At 42.2% G+C, this 11600-nt stretch overlaps 1 protein-coding gene across 14 annotated transcripts in view; it reads left to right on the forward strand.

The window, feature by feature from the left end:
- Nucleotides 1-10671, forward strand: part of ADAM22 (ADAM metallopeptidase domain 22) — a 124461-nt gene extending 113790 nt beyond the window's left edge. For all 14 annotated transcript variants that reach the window (XM_015853462.2, XM_015853463.2, XM_015853465.2 and 11 more), the window contains 2 exons: nt 3197-3320; nt 4245-10671. In XM_015853462.2, the coding sequence (XP_015708948.1) occupies nt 3197-3320; nt 4245-4265 (145 nt within the window). In that variant the 3' untranslated portion in view covers nt 4266-10671. The remainder of the gene's footprint in view (nt 1-3196; nt 3321-4244) is intronic.
- The last annotated feature ends 929 nt before the right edge of the window (nt 10672-11600 follow it).

Below are 11600 nucleotides of genomic sequence, written 5' to 3' on the forward strand. Positions count from 1 at the left end.
ATGTTAGGTGCATGGCTTCGTTCGAGGTTGGTAGTAAAACCTCCAAAACTCTGTTGGAGGTTGGGCTGCTTTCAGTGTTTCTTATATAGGGTCAGCTGGAAGCAGCGTCTGGCATGAAAGCTAATGGATGTGATAGCAGGAGAACTGAAACCCCAGTGAAAGCTGAATGGATCCCTCCCCTGACCAAAACTGTCAAGTTTTGCCTTCCTTTAACCCTGGCATTATCCTCAAGTGTCTCTGAATGCTGTTTTTTCCACCCCATAAATGAGAAAGGTAATTTCTGGCTCTTTCTCATTTAATGTACGTATAAATCTAGGATACACAGCACATAAACAATTGCAGGGCAGAACCTGAAGGGTGATCAAGAAACCCAAACTACACTTGTCACACAAGATGCATCCTCAGATTTGTGGACACACATTTGATGACTACCGATATGTTTTCACAGTCTCTACAGATGAGACAAAGTATGACAAAACCCAGCACCTCACTCTATAGCGGAGACAAGTGGTGAGTGCCTGTGAGGAGAGGGCAAGGTCATTTATTTAAGTGTGCAACTGCATTCTCAATGTGTTCAACCTGAAAAGTTCCCGAGGAGGATGCATTGTGGCTTTGCACATGCAGGCGAGCAGTGATGTGTACATTGATTACATGTGCAGACTGTAGGTGGGCGGGCAGCACAGAGCGGGGCTGAGAGGAGGAAATGGAGGCAGCTACACTGGAGGTCTGGGCTTCCAAACCTTCCAAATTGGCAGCATCATGTTTGCAGGGGGTTTCAGGTAATGTTTTAAAAGCACTTCCATTTTGTCATTACAAGAGAGGTGCTCCAGGTTTCTTATCATCTGGATGGCACAGTGACTCTAGCATCATGAATCCAGCCAGGCTCTCTGCAGGTGCTCCCAGTAGCTCTGCACACCTCATGTTCAGTGAGAAGCAGGCAGCTGGTATCTGCTTAGCTAATCATAGGTCTGTCCGAGGTGATTTCTCTGCTTCCACAAACTCTGATTCTCATTCCAGTTTCCTTTTCTAAGAAATCAGTGCTAGAAGTTGCTGCTCAGGTTCTGAGTTACAGTCACCTGGGGTCCTCTCAGAGGACCTGCTCTGCAGGGAAAGGTTCCAGATGCCCTATTTCTGGGAGGAAGTTGCTCCTTCCAGGGTTGCCTACCAGTGTTAATGTGGGGGTAGGTTGGCTGTGGTTTTCCTTGTTGCCACAGACCACTCTAGTGATGCCAATATTATAACAATATTATAACATCTAGTGATGCCATAGGAAGAGCCTATAATATGCAGGAGGCAACCATGGTACCTGCACAAATAAACAGCTTTCTCATAGGGATTACCAAGCAAGATCTGACTTGCTTGGTTCTTTGCTTCTAATCTTCAGGTGCATCATTAGAACTTTACCCATCAAGATGTTAAATCCTGCTGAATCTGTTAGGTAAAATCCACAGATTTGAGAAATCACCTGTTTTGTTGCTTTGCGGTTTGGTGCCCAGATCTGTGATGCTGGGCAGATGAATTCCCTGTTTTACACAGCAGTAGCTATTTAATCTTTATTTTTCCCCTGAAAATGTCCAGTTCATCCTAATGGTTGATCAGAGTTCATGTGTTCAGGATGTACTTTTCAATCTTTGGGTAACTGTACTGACTCCAAATTTCTAATTGCTGTTTAGAGGCGTGAGACATTATAGTATTATGAGCCAGACTGGAGAGCTGTGACCGTATAACTTCCATTGATACCTTGTTGCCCATGGCTATCATTGATCATTGTTTGTATGGCAGACAAGAGAACGTGTTGTGGTAGGGAGTTACAGACAGGAGGAAACAACGTGCTAGTCCAAAATAAAAGAATAATTATTTAAAGGTGAATGATTTCACTTAAATAACAGAGGTGCAAGACAGTTCCAGACACAAAAGAGCCCCTGGCTTGTCCATAGCCCTCTCTAGACAGAAGGACCTGATCCTACGGATCCCAGAGATAAGGCCATCAGCTGTCAGACAGGGCTGCTCCCTGGGGCTCCTTGCTATCTGTGGTGCTCAGCACTGGGGCCTACAGCTGCTCAGCCCCTGCTATGTGTGTGTGGGTTGGGAGTCTGTCTGAGGGGACTGAGGGAGTGCTTCCATCAGGGACATGCAGGAGATGGTAGGCAGCATAGGCAGCAGTGCTCAGGGAGGCTCTGGGAGATGTGCCTGCACTCGTGGGAGGCCTCCTTAGAAAAATGCCCTCAGTCTGCAGAACAGAGCAAAAGGCTGGAGGGGGGGGGGTTCTCGTTTTATATTTCAAGCTTTGGTTGTTGGGTTTTGTTTTTTGTTTTTTTCCCCTTTTATTCTGCCCAGATTTTGAGCCTAATAGGAACCTCTCAAGTGGGAGAAGTGCAGATTCTCAAATCAGAAGCATTAGAATTTTTTTCTTGGGTATAAAATTTCAGTCAATAATGTGCCGCTGCCTTATTGACTCGAAACAAATGCCTTTCATGTGATTCAAACATTTACTTGCTCCCGCTTACTCTACTCACCTTGTACAGAAATGCTGATTGCCATTGACTAATCAGTCCATTTTTGTATATTCTCATCAGACTCTTTCTTTGGCTGGAACAATATGCACTGTATGATGCTTGCATGTCCAATAATTTGTTATTAGCACTTTGTATATGCCTTTGTTCCTTCACGACTAACAGTTTGGCCTCCAAGTGCATGCCTATGTGTAAATTAATGCATTGTTATAATAGATTTATTTGCTATGTTTGTATCAATACAGGAGGTGTGTAAGATATGTTTAACATCTGATAATTGCCATTTAGTCATCCACTGGCAGGAAACACTGTTCAGTTTGTATTTATACTATGACTGCTTCAATTTAGGATTCATAACACTATGTCTTTTAGTTCTGTTAATTTTCAAATGATTAAGTACATTAGCATGTAAATCAGTTTAAGAAATCATTTGTTTTATATGCAATACGATTCTAATAAGTAGGAAATTTTATTTTCTCCTCCAGTGTTCCCGAGAGCTATAAATACCTTTATTTATAGTCATGAAATGATTAGACTACTGATCAGATGACTTTGTCCCCCCAGTATTGAATTAATAATAGACAACACACTTGATTCTGAACCAAGCTTCAGAGTAATGGCAGTTGCTGTTGCAGTGCTGGGACGTGAAGCCATGACATTTATTTTGTGTTTCAACATCTCAGGACACTGTCTCCTGCAAAGTCCCCATCTTCATCCACTGGATCTATTGCTTCCAGCAGAAAATACCCTTATCCAATGCCACCGCTTCCTGACGAGGAGAAGAAAGCAAACAGGCAAAGTGCCAGGGTACGTGTCCCTCTTCTCTGCCTTTTTGTTGCTGGTGTAATTTACTGGTCGCTCTGCAAAAGGGAAGTGAGGCAGATCTTTGAGAAACAGTGAGAGCAGAGCTGGCGTTTCCTTGGATCTGTAGCTCAAGCAGCCGCTGAGGGCTGAGCCTCAAACACAGATTAGAGCAGTCTTGGAGGGCTGTGTTTATAGATACTTATTTAGGCGGCACTCACACCTCAAGCCCAGATTTCAGCACTTCTCTTTCAAGCTGGAAGCTTGCCTGGGGCAGCCTGGGGCTGAGGAGAGCGGTCTGGCTCCCCTCCTTGGCCTTCCAGCCAAACAGCCAGAGATGCACATCTGGGCTGGGGGATGGCTTCCTAAGTGATGGAAAAGTGAATAAGCTGCAGCTGAGCAGGATGTGAGGGGCATGCATCAGTCCCTGGTAGACCTGGAAAGGCTTTTTCTGCTCCTCATGGTGGGCTGAAGCCTCTGGAATGAGATTTCCAGCTGCTACCAAGAGGCAGTGCAAAGTCTGAGTCAGCCCAGACAGCAGATATTTGAATGAGCAAAACCCCTTCAAAATTTACTTCAGGTGTGTTGCTTGTGACAGCTTGCAGTGTGATTCCCACCACTGCTCTCCGTCCTTTTATTAGAGAAAGAACTGAGTGGGATGCTGCAGATGGGTGCTGCAGGCTCTGCCTATGCCCTGTGCTGGGCAGGGAGCGGCCTGGGGCAGCACCGGGATGCTCAGTGTGTGGGGAGCTCCAGGCCTGCTTGACGTGTGTGGACATACCCAATACATGGAACGAGCAAAGGGTCTGCCTGGGCCAGTGGACAGCTCTGGGCAGGCAGTGTAGGTGCTTCCCAGTCACCCCTGTTGGGTAGCAGGCTGTATATCTTTGTGTATAATGTGTGTTTATGTCCCTTTTTTTGCCTCTCCAGCTATGGGAGACTTCCATTTAGCTGCACCGTTTTCCTGGGATGACGCAAGGACTGTTTGCTTTAAATTCTGTACAAACTCAGCACCACTGAGTCGTTGCACATTCATCTGCTCTTCAGACAATTCAAAAGATCACAGATGCCCGTGACCACGATGAGAACCTTCTCTCATCTGGAAGGGAAAAAGCAGTCTCTTTTTTTCCTTCTGTTTTTGTTTTTTTGATCAAGCAGAATTTTACAGACTTGATGTAAAGAACCCAAACCATCCCACCTACCAGGGGACCATTAGATGGACGTGACGAGGCTGTTCTGCACGGTACCAGACACGCTCACCCCACATCCCGCCTGGGAGAGGGTTGGGGTTTTCCCTTGGCTTAGTTCAGCTCCAGGTCACACTGACCAGCCTTGGGAACGTGCACTCAGGAGAAGCTGGCCGATGTAAACTTGTACGCTGTGTGCATGAACCTTGTGTTCTTCGCTTTCCACATGTAAGGGATAAACAACATACTGTAGTAGAAATTAGCATGCAGAAGTAAGAAATGTAGGATTTTTTTTACAGGATTTCAAGCTTTGAAAGGCAACTCTTTGAACCTAAACATCAAACAAACAAGGATTATGTCTTTTTTTTTTTTTTTTTACCTTACGTGTTTATAATCTCAGTATACAGGTTGTATATATGTAAACATTTGATAATGTCAAAAATAGCTGTTATACATAAGTGTATTTTGCCAAATGCCTAAAGAAACATGACTAACATCATCACACTTCAAATTTTCTAGTATGTGAGCAGACAACTTTGGAAATACAGAAAGTACAGTACTGTAAAACCACATCTCAGAAACTGGTGTTTGACCAAAATCTGTACTATCTTCTAAGTAACTGACAATCTCAATTGTATGGCGGAATGCAGGAATCGGTATGGTGGCACTTTGTCTTAAATCATCGTAAGGGGAAGCAGCCAGAAAAGGGCTGTTCAGTGAGATGACCCTACCCGACACTGGGGCGATCAGGAACGATCCCGCTGACAACAGAGACAGAGCCTTGAACATGCAGTACAAACTTCCTGGGAATCTGGGAATACTTCTACATACTCAATTCAGGATGTGGTGATGTGAAGTCCTCTGGCAAGACTTGCTGTGTATTTCTGATAGAGCACTTCAGATGCTGTTTTGGATGAGAAGGTGTAACTTATGAGAAGCTTAACGATTTCACTGCACTAGATAATACCAATGCTGGGCAAGTGGCCAGTTCCATTGCTGTCTTTTCATTTGTTTGTGGAGTCTCATTACCGTGTGCTCAATCGCTCTGCTTGCTGCCCCTGATGTCCCCTTGACATTCTGGGGGGGCCATAAACTGAGTACAAGTGAGTTTAGCCAGAAAAAATGGGAAAAAATCCCAACACTTTTACCATGGGGATGTTGGTCTCCCGAATCGATGGATAGTTAGGTTTCGAATACTGAGACTTCTAAAGGGTGTCTGTTCTAAAACAAATGTGGACATTTCCATTAAGAAAACTGAACCATGTTAAAGCAATTTATAATTCTCCAGCTCTCCAAAAATGATAAATTCTCAGCTTCCAGTAGTGCCATTACAGGACAACACACCTGATTCTGTATGGTGCAGTTGAATACCTTGCCCAACAGTTGAATTATCAATTAGATATTATCCCAATGGGAAGATCTACAGTGTTTCTGAATCTTCTACCTCTTTCATGCATTTCCTTTAAGAAGCAAAGCCAACACTTTCAGCCTCTTAATATATTTTTTTAACTTTTAAGTAAGTGAATAAAGTTGGATATATGTAAGATTAAAGTAAGAAATGTTTAAAGATGTCAGCAACTATAAAATATATAAGATTTTTAGAAGCACTATATTTTATGATTAGGCTGTTTGTTGGACTGTAACAAAATGTTGACCCTGGAGTTCCAGTGATTTCCTTCACAGTCAACAGGTTCTGGTAAGTATTTTATAGAAAGGCGAATATGAGTGAGTACGAAGTACAAGGCAGAAGGTGTTGAAAGAGCCAGCCATTAGTAACTGCTATAGGAAAAGATTCTGCACTTTTGTGACGAGTGAATAGCTATCAGCACAGAAGAATATTTTTTTGCAGAGATTTACTTTGAATGTAGGTAACTGGATTAAAAGTAGTTGATAGTGCATAGCTTGTGAAATTAGGGCCTGAGCCATTATCACCTGAAGTCAATAGAAAGTCTGTTATCGATTCTGCTGGAAGTTGAGCAGAGCCCTGAAGGAGTTCACCTCAATTAGGAAATGGCACTACCTGATAGCCGCTCTGTTATTCTGTTGCCTCTAAGCTGCTTTCCCCTTTTGTCTTCGTAATTTGTCTCTAATAACTGGACGGTTCATCACGTGCCTTTTGCGATATTTTGTTTGGTTACAAACTAGCATGTGATTTTAAATAATCTTGTGAGATTTCTGTGCATATTTCATATTCACCACCCTTTACTCTTCCCTTTCCATTCTGCCTTATCAAAGAAGCAGCAAGATTTGGCAAACAGAACTGGATGTAACGCATTGGCTGTTTGTGTAATGTTCATAGCTCTTGTTTTGAAAACAAATGGCTCTCCTGACTGTATCCTCAACGTACGATGTACTTACTGCTTCTTACATGTTTTGGTATAATACATTCGTAGCATATCATGATCCAGTTGTGTCTGTAGCGTTACCTTTAACAGTCACATTCACATTTGGAGCTATGTAGTAACTGGAAGTCCAGTTATGACTTCCGAGTTTAATAAACATTGACTTTCACTTTGATTGTCTAGAGTGAGAACATCACAAAACGTTCATTTTTTATTTTTTTTTGCAGAATCTTTCTGCAGAAAATCATGCATCAAGTTGGCAGCCTGGATACCTTGTCATGGCACAAAGCCTGAACGTGTATGGCTCTGAAAGCCTCTAATGCCATTGGAGGCCAAAGAGGAAGCTGTTTGCTTGCACTCTGTGCTTTCCTACTTTTAAAATGTGTTGAAAGCTGCCAGATTAGTAACCTTGAAGATGCCTGCAAGTATCTTTACCCACAGTAGTTGGTTACACTGGCAATAGCAATATAAATAGCTGCATAATACCTCATGTAGTCTAAAATAGAGTACTTGCACAGTTAGTAAGATAGTTCAGTCATTTTGACTCCTTCAGACACAGACTCGTTTTTGCCAGCTATGCTGAATATCCAGATAAGCTGAAATGGGGAGGTTATCGGTTATTCTCAAATACATTATAATTACTTGTCCATACGAGCATACAAACAGCAGGATGAGCTAAACTAATCCTAGCCTTGTATTTCAACATGTGGGAGAAGAACCGTGAGTAATTTAAAGTAAGATTAATATCGCTAACTGATGGAGACTGGAAAATACAGACTCTGTTCAGATAATAAGGCTGCACAGTGATGCTGCAATTCAACAACTAAAAATCTACCTGCTAATGCTGGATTTGTTGAGATGAGAAATTCATTAATCCGTGCTGTTGCCATTTGGTGAATGCGCTCAGGCATTTTACCAGTAATGGTTGGGACTGAGAATTTACATATAATTTTGTTGGCTGATAAGAAGTGTGAGATGCATCTTTGAAGACAGTGACAGGTTTTAAGAGTTTTGTTCCTGATTAATGATATGCTGACCCTGCTCGGCTGATGTACTCATTAGTTAATTTTGATTGTGCTAATGAACAAATGGGCCTTTGGGCTATAGCCTCAATTAAAGAGAAAGAAATTGTGTTGAGCTGGTGTACTGAAGTCCTCTTACCTGAATCACTTGCTGGTTTTAAATGAACTGAGTGGTCTTGTCAACATCAATTGAAACAATAGTTTTCAAAACCAGGGCTAAGAGTAGGTCTGTACATTAATATAGGAAGGCATATACTACAAATGCAGACCAGCTTTGCAGTCATTGTATCATGGACATCCTCAGTGTGCTAAAGGATCTGATGGAATGAGAGAATACTTAAAGTTAGATTTTGCTAACAGGCTATAGCGTGAAACATTTATGAGACTCCATAAGCCTATGTGATAATAGGTGAGCTCTTAGCAATTGCTCTGTTATCAAATCCCATATCTAGATGTTGTAAGCAAACTTAACAAATTCAAGTGTAAAACTCAGCATGCAGAAGTTCTCCTTCCCTCTCTTCCCTTTCCACTCCTACTAAAAAGCACTTCCAAATCCACTAGCAGCCTCTCATGTTGGTTAGCTATGATAAGAAAGCTGCAGGTTAACTGTCTTTCCACCCAGACCTGGTAAGGTCTCTCCAGTGCTTTTTGCTCGTGTTACAGCATGGGTGAGAGAGCCTTGTGTCTCGTTTGCACTGGTAAAACCATTTGGTGGTTCTCTGGTGTTTTGGAAGAAGTCACTTTCTTTGATCACTGTAACCTAAAAGTTGTGCTGTGTCCCATTTCTCTTGCTCCAAGTCTCAAGGCTATCTCTATCTATCTAATTCTTCCTTTAAGCCATCTGAACATCTGCATCATTATCACTGTTTGGGCCAATTTTATCAACCACAAAGTAAGGTTGATTTACTTCATTTTGTAAGAACTTGAGCATTCTGGTCTCCTCCAAATGGATCATCCATCAGACCGCTGACGACTCCTCACTGTTTGCGTGGCTTCCAAACCATGTGACATTTAGCAGCAAAATGAGATTTGTCTTCTGTCTGATTTCCTGGAGATGAATATGATCAAACTGCACGCGTTTGTACAGTTTGCCGTGCCGCGTCTGCATGGTGGGGTGACGTTCCCATGTGCAAACAGCTGTCCTGCTATGGACAGAGCAGGAAAGAAGGAAAGCAGTGAAGCTGGCTGTGCAGATGCAGTGGCAGCACAAATAATAGGATGCTTAAGTGCAATTTCATCAGAAACAAGAAATGTTCTCTCAGAGACACTAAAACATTCCTTTGACCCAAATCTTTTCCAAGTTAGCTCACAGAAAGTATTTCTGGTGCCTGGGGTATGGAAGTTGATCAAACCAAAGCTTTGGTAACATTAACTCTTCCAGCCAGCAGGTTGTACCGTGTCATCCCAGAGCTGCAGCTGGTTAGAAACACACTATAACCATCCACGTAAATGTTTTATCCCAGGCGAGTAATTGAAACGATGTTCAGAACATGAGAAATGTTGTACCTGACTTTTAAGTTGGCTCACCTTGCTGGGTTTGCTGTTTTCAGTTCTGTTTAAGAAGTACTTCAGCTAAAGCAGCTTTAAACTCTGAAAACTTTGGTTACGCGGGCTGCAATGGCTGCAATGGCAATACAGCGCAGCAGCAAGATAATGAAATGCAGAGCAGCCCTCTGAAGGGAGAGTTCTAGGTGTCATGCTATTAATTACTGGAGCATACAATGTCATAGCAACAAGCTATTTTTTTAACTTTCTCCTGTAATTAAGAAAAGTTAAAACAGAAGTTTTGGTTATTAAAAAAAAAAAAAAGTCTTGAGGCCTTAAGACCTTATATATTCTGATTCAGCATGGAGAGTCTATTTTTACAGCCCAGTTAGGAATTCTGTACATAGGCTTGACTGACCTTGTAAGTATAGTGGTGCTAGCAGCTAATCACACAGTATTGTAAGGCTCCGTATAACAGTAAGCTCTGGCTTATTTTGGTGACTGGTACAAGGATTCCTGCTCACTGCCTGTGTAAACCATCTGCCATTTTATGCTTGGAAATACAGCCAGAACGTATTCAAACTGTGAATATATAACCTGATTTTTCCCTTCTGAAGGGTGAAGATGTACTCCAGTCGGTAGTGTTTTATATAGAGTACAATACTTATTTTTATTGTCGCGTAAATGCAAAGTATTTTTTTCAGAATAGCGAAGCGTTACCGAATTTTTAACCTGCTGGAGAAAACACTCCATACGACACCACCACTTCTATTCTGCAGAGCTTTTGAACGCTGCCTCCCAGTTGGCTTCACTTTGTGTCGATGTTAAGCCTGGACATGGCTGTAAGATAAAGCTGTTTTTCCACTCCTAGCTCTGGCAGATAAAACATTCGGAGAGGTGAGAATTGTTTCACCATTGGGGCTGGGCTGATGTCAGCAGAAACAACCAATCTATGTCACATTGTCGTCTTTGCTAGTTAAAATCCATTAAAAATTGTACGTGGAGTAACAGAAACATCAGATTGTGACAGACACCAAAATGAAGCACTGCGATTCACAGCTCCCATCTTTGAGCGTGATACTTTTATCGTCAGCGTTACAGGCATTGGGCTGTTGCAGTGAATGAATCTGGCTTTCATGTAGCTGAACAAAACGTTGCTTTTTATAAAATAAGATGGCTGTAATTTGGGGTTCTCAATTCTTGCTCACTTTTAACAACAGCATCACATATCTACTTCTATGAGAGTATTTAATACAAATGCCTGTGGTTTTCAATGTTACTAACATACTGTAACATCAGTAAAGTGAATTTCAACGACAAAGACTATGTGTGTATTTTCCTTCTTACTTAAATTATTGTACTTAGCACACCGACATCCTGCTTTAAAGATCTCTTTGGTCCTGCCGTTCCTTAGGTATGCAGCCCTGAGAGCGACCTGGAAAAAATATGTCTATTTCAAACCATTCTTAGTTGTTTTTATGAAGATCAAGAATAATCATCCCATGTAGCATCATGTAAGGATTCATTCAAGTGTGCCTTCAACGAAATAGAAAACCTCAATTCTGAGTTACTGTTTAATCTACTATAACGGGAAAGCAATGTTTAAAGTTGTGACAGTGCTGTATGCTCGCTCCTTAGTAACCTTAATGATTATCTTTGTTCGTGTTTAAAAGCAGAAAGTGAACACCTTGGGTTTTTGAAGTGTGTATGGAAGGCAATGATTTCTTTGGTAAACTAGAATTAGCTCCTGGTTCTTGAACTCTTTGCTTTACAGCTTTCTCTGTTTGTGTTTACAAGATCCATGAAGATAACCCTGTTGTTCTTGCAGCACGTTACAGCCCAGTAGGTGATTGGTTCAAGTGAGGAAAAAGACTTGGGGTCTTGGTTTTGGTCTTTTTTAATCACACCAGAGAGTGTGGAAAAAAAAGCAAAACAAAAATCGTATCATCATAGAATCACAGAAAGGCCTGGGTTGAAAAGGACCACAATGATCATCTGGTTTCAACCCCCTGCTATGTGCAGGGTCACCAACCACCAGACCAGGCTGCCCAGAGCCACATCCAGCCTGGCCTTGAATGCCTCCAGGGATGGGGCATCCACAGCCTCCTTGGGCAACCTGTTCCAGCGTGTCACCACCCTCTGTGTGAAAAACTTCCTCCTATATCTAACCTGAACCTTCCCTGTATAATATATAAAGAACACCATGGTTTTGGAACATGGCTTTGGTCAGCTCAGGTCAGCATTCCTGGC

Source organism: Coturnix japonica, chromosome 2, assembly GCF_001577835.2.
Source record: "Coturnix japonica isolate 7356 chromosome 2, Coturnix japonica 2.1, whole genome shotgun sequence".
NCBI lineage: Eukaryota > Metazoa > Chordata > Aves > Galliformes > Phasianidae > Coturnix > Coturnix japonica.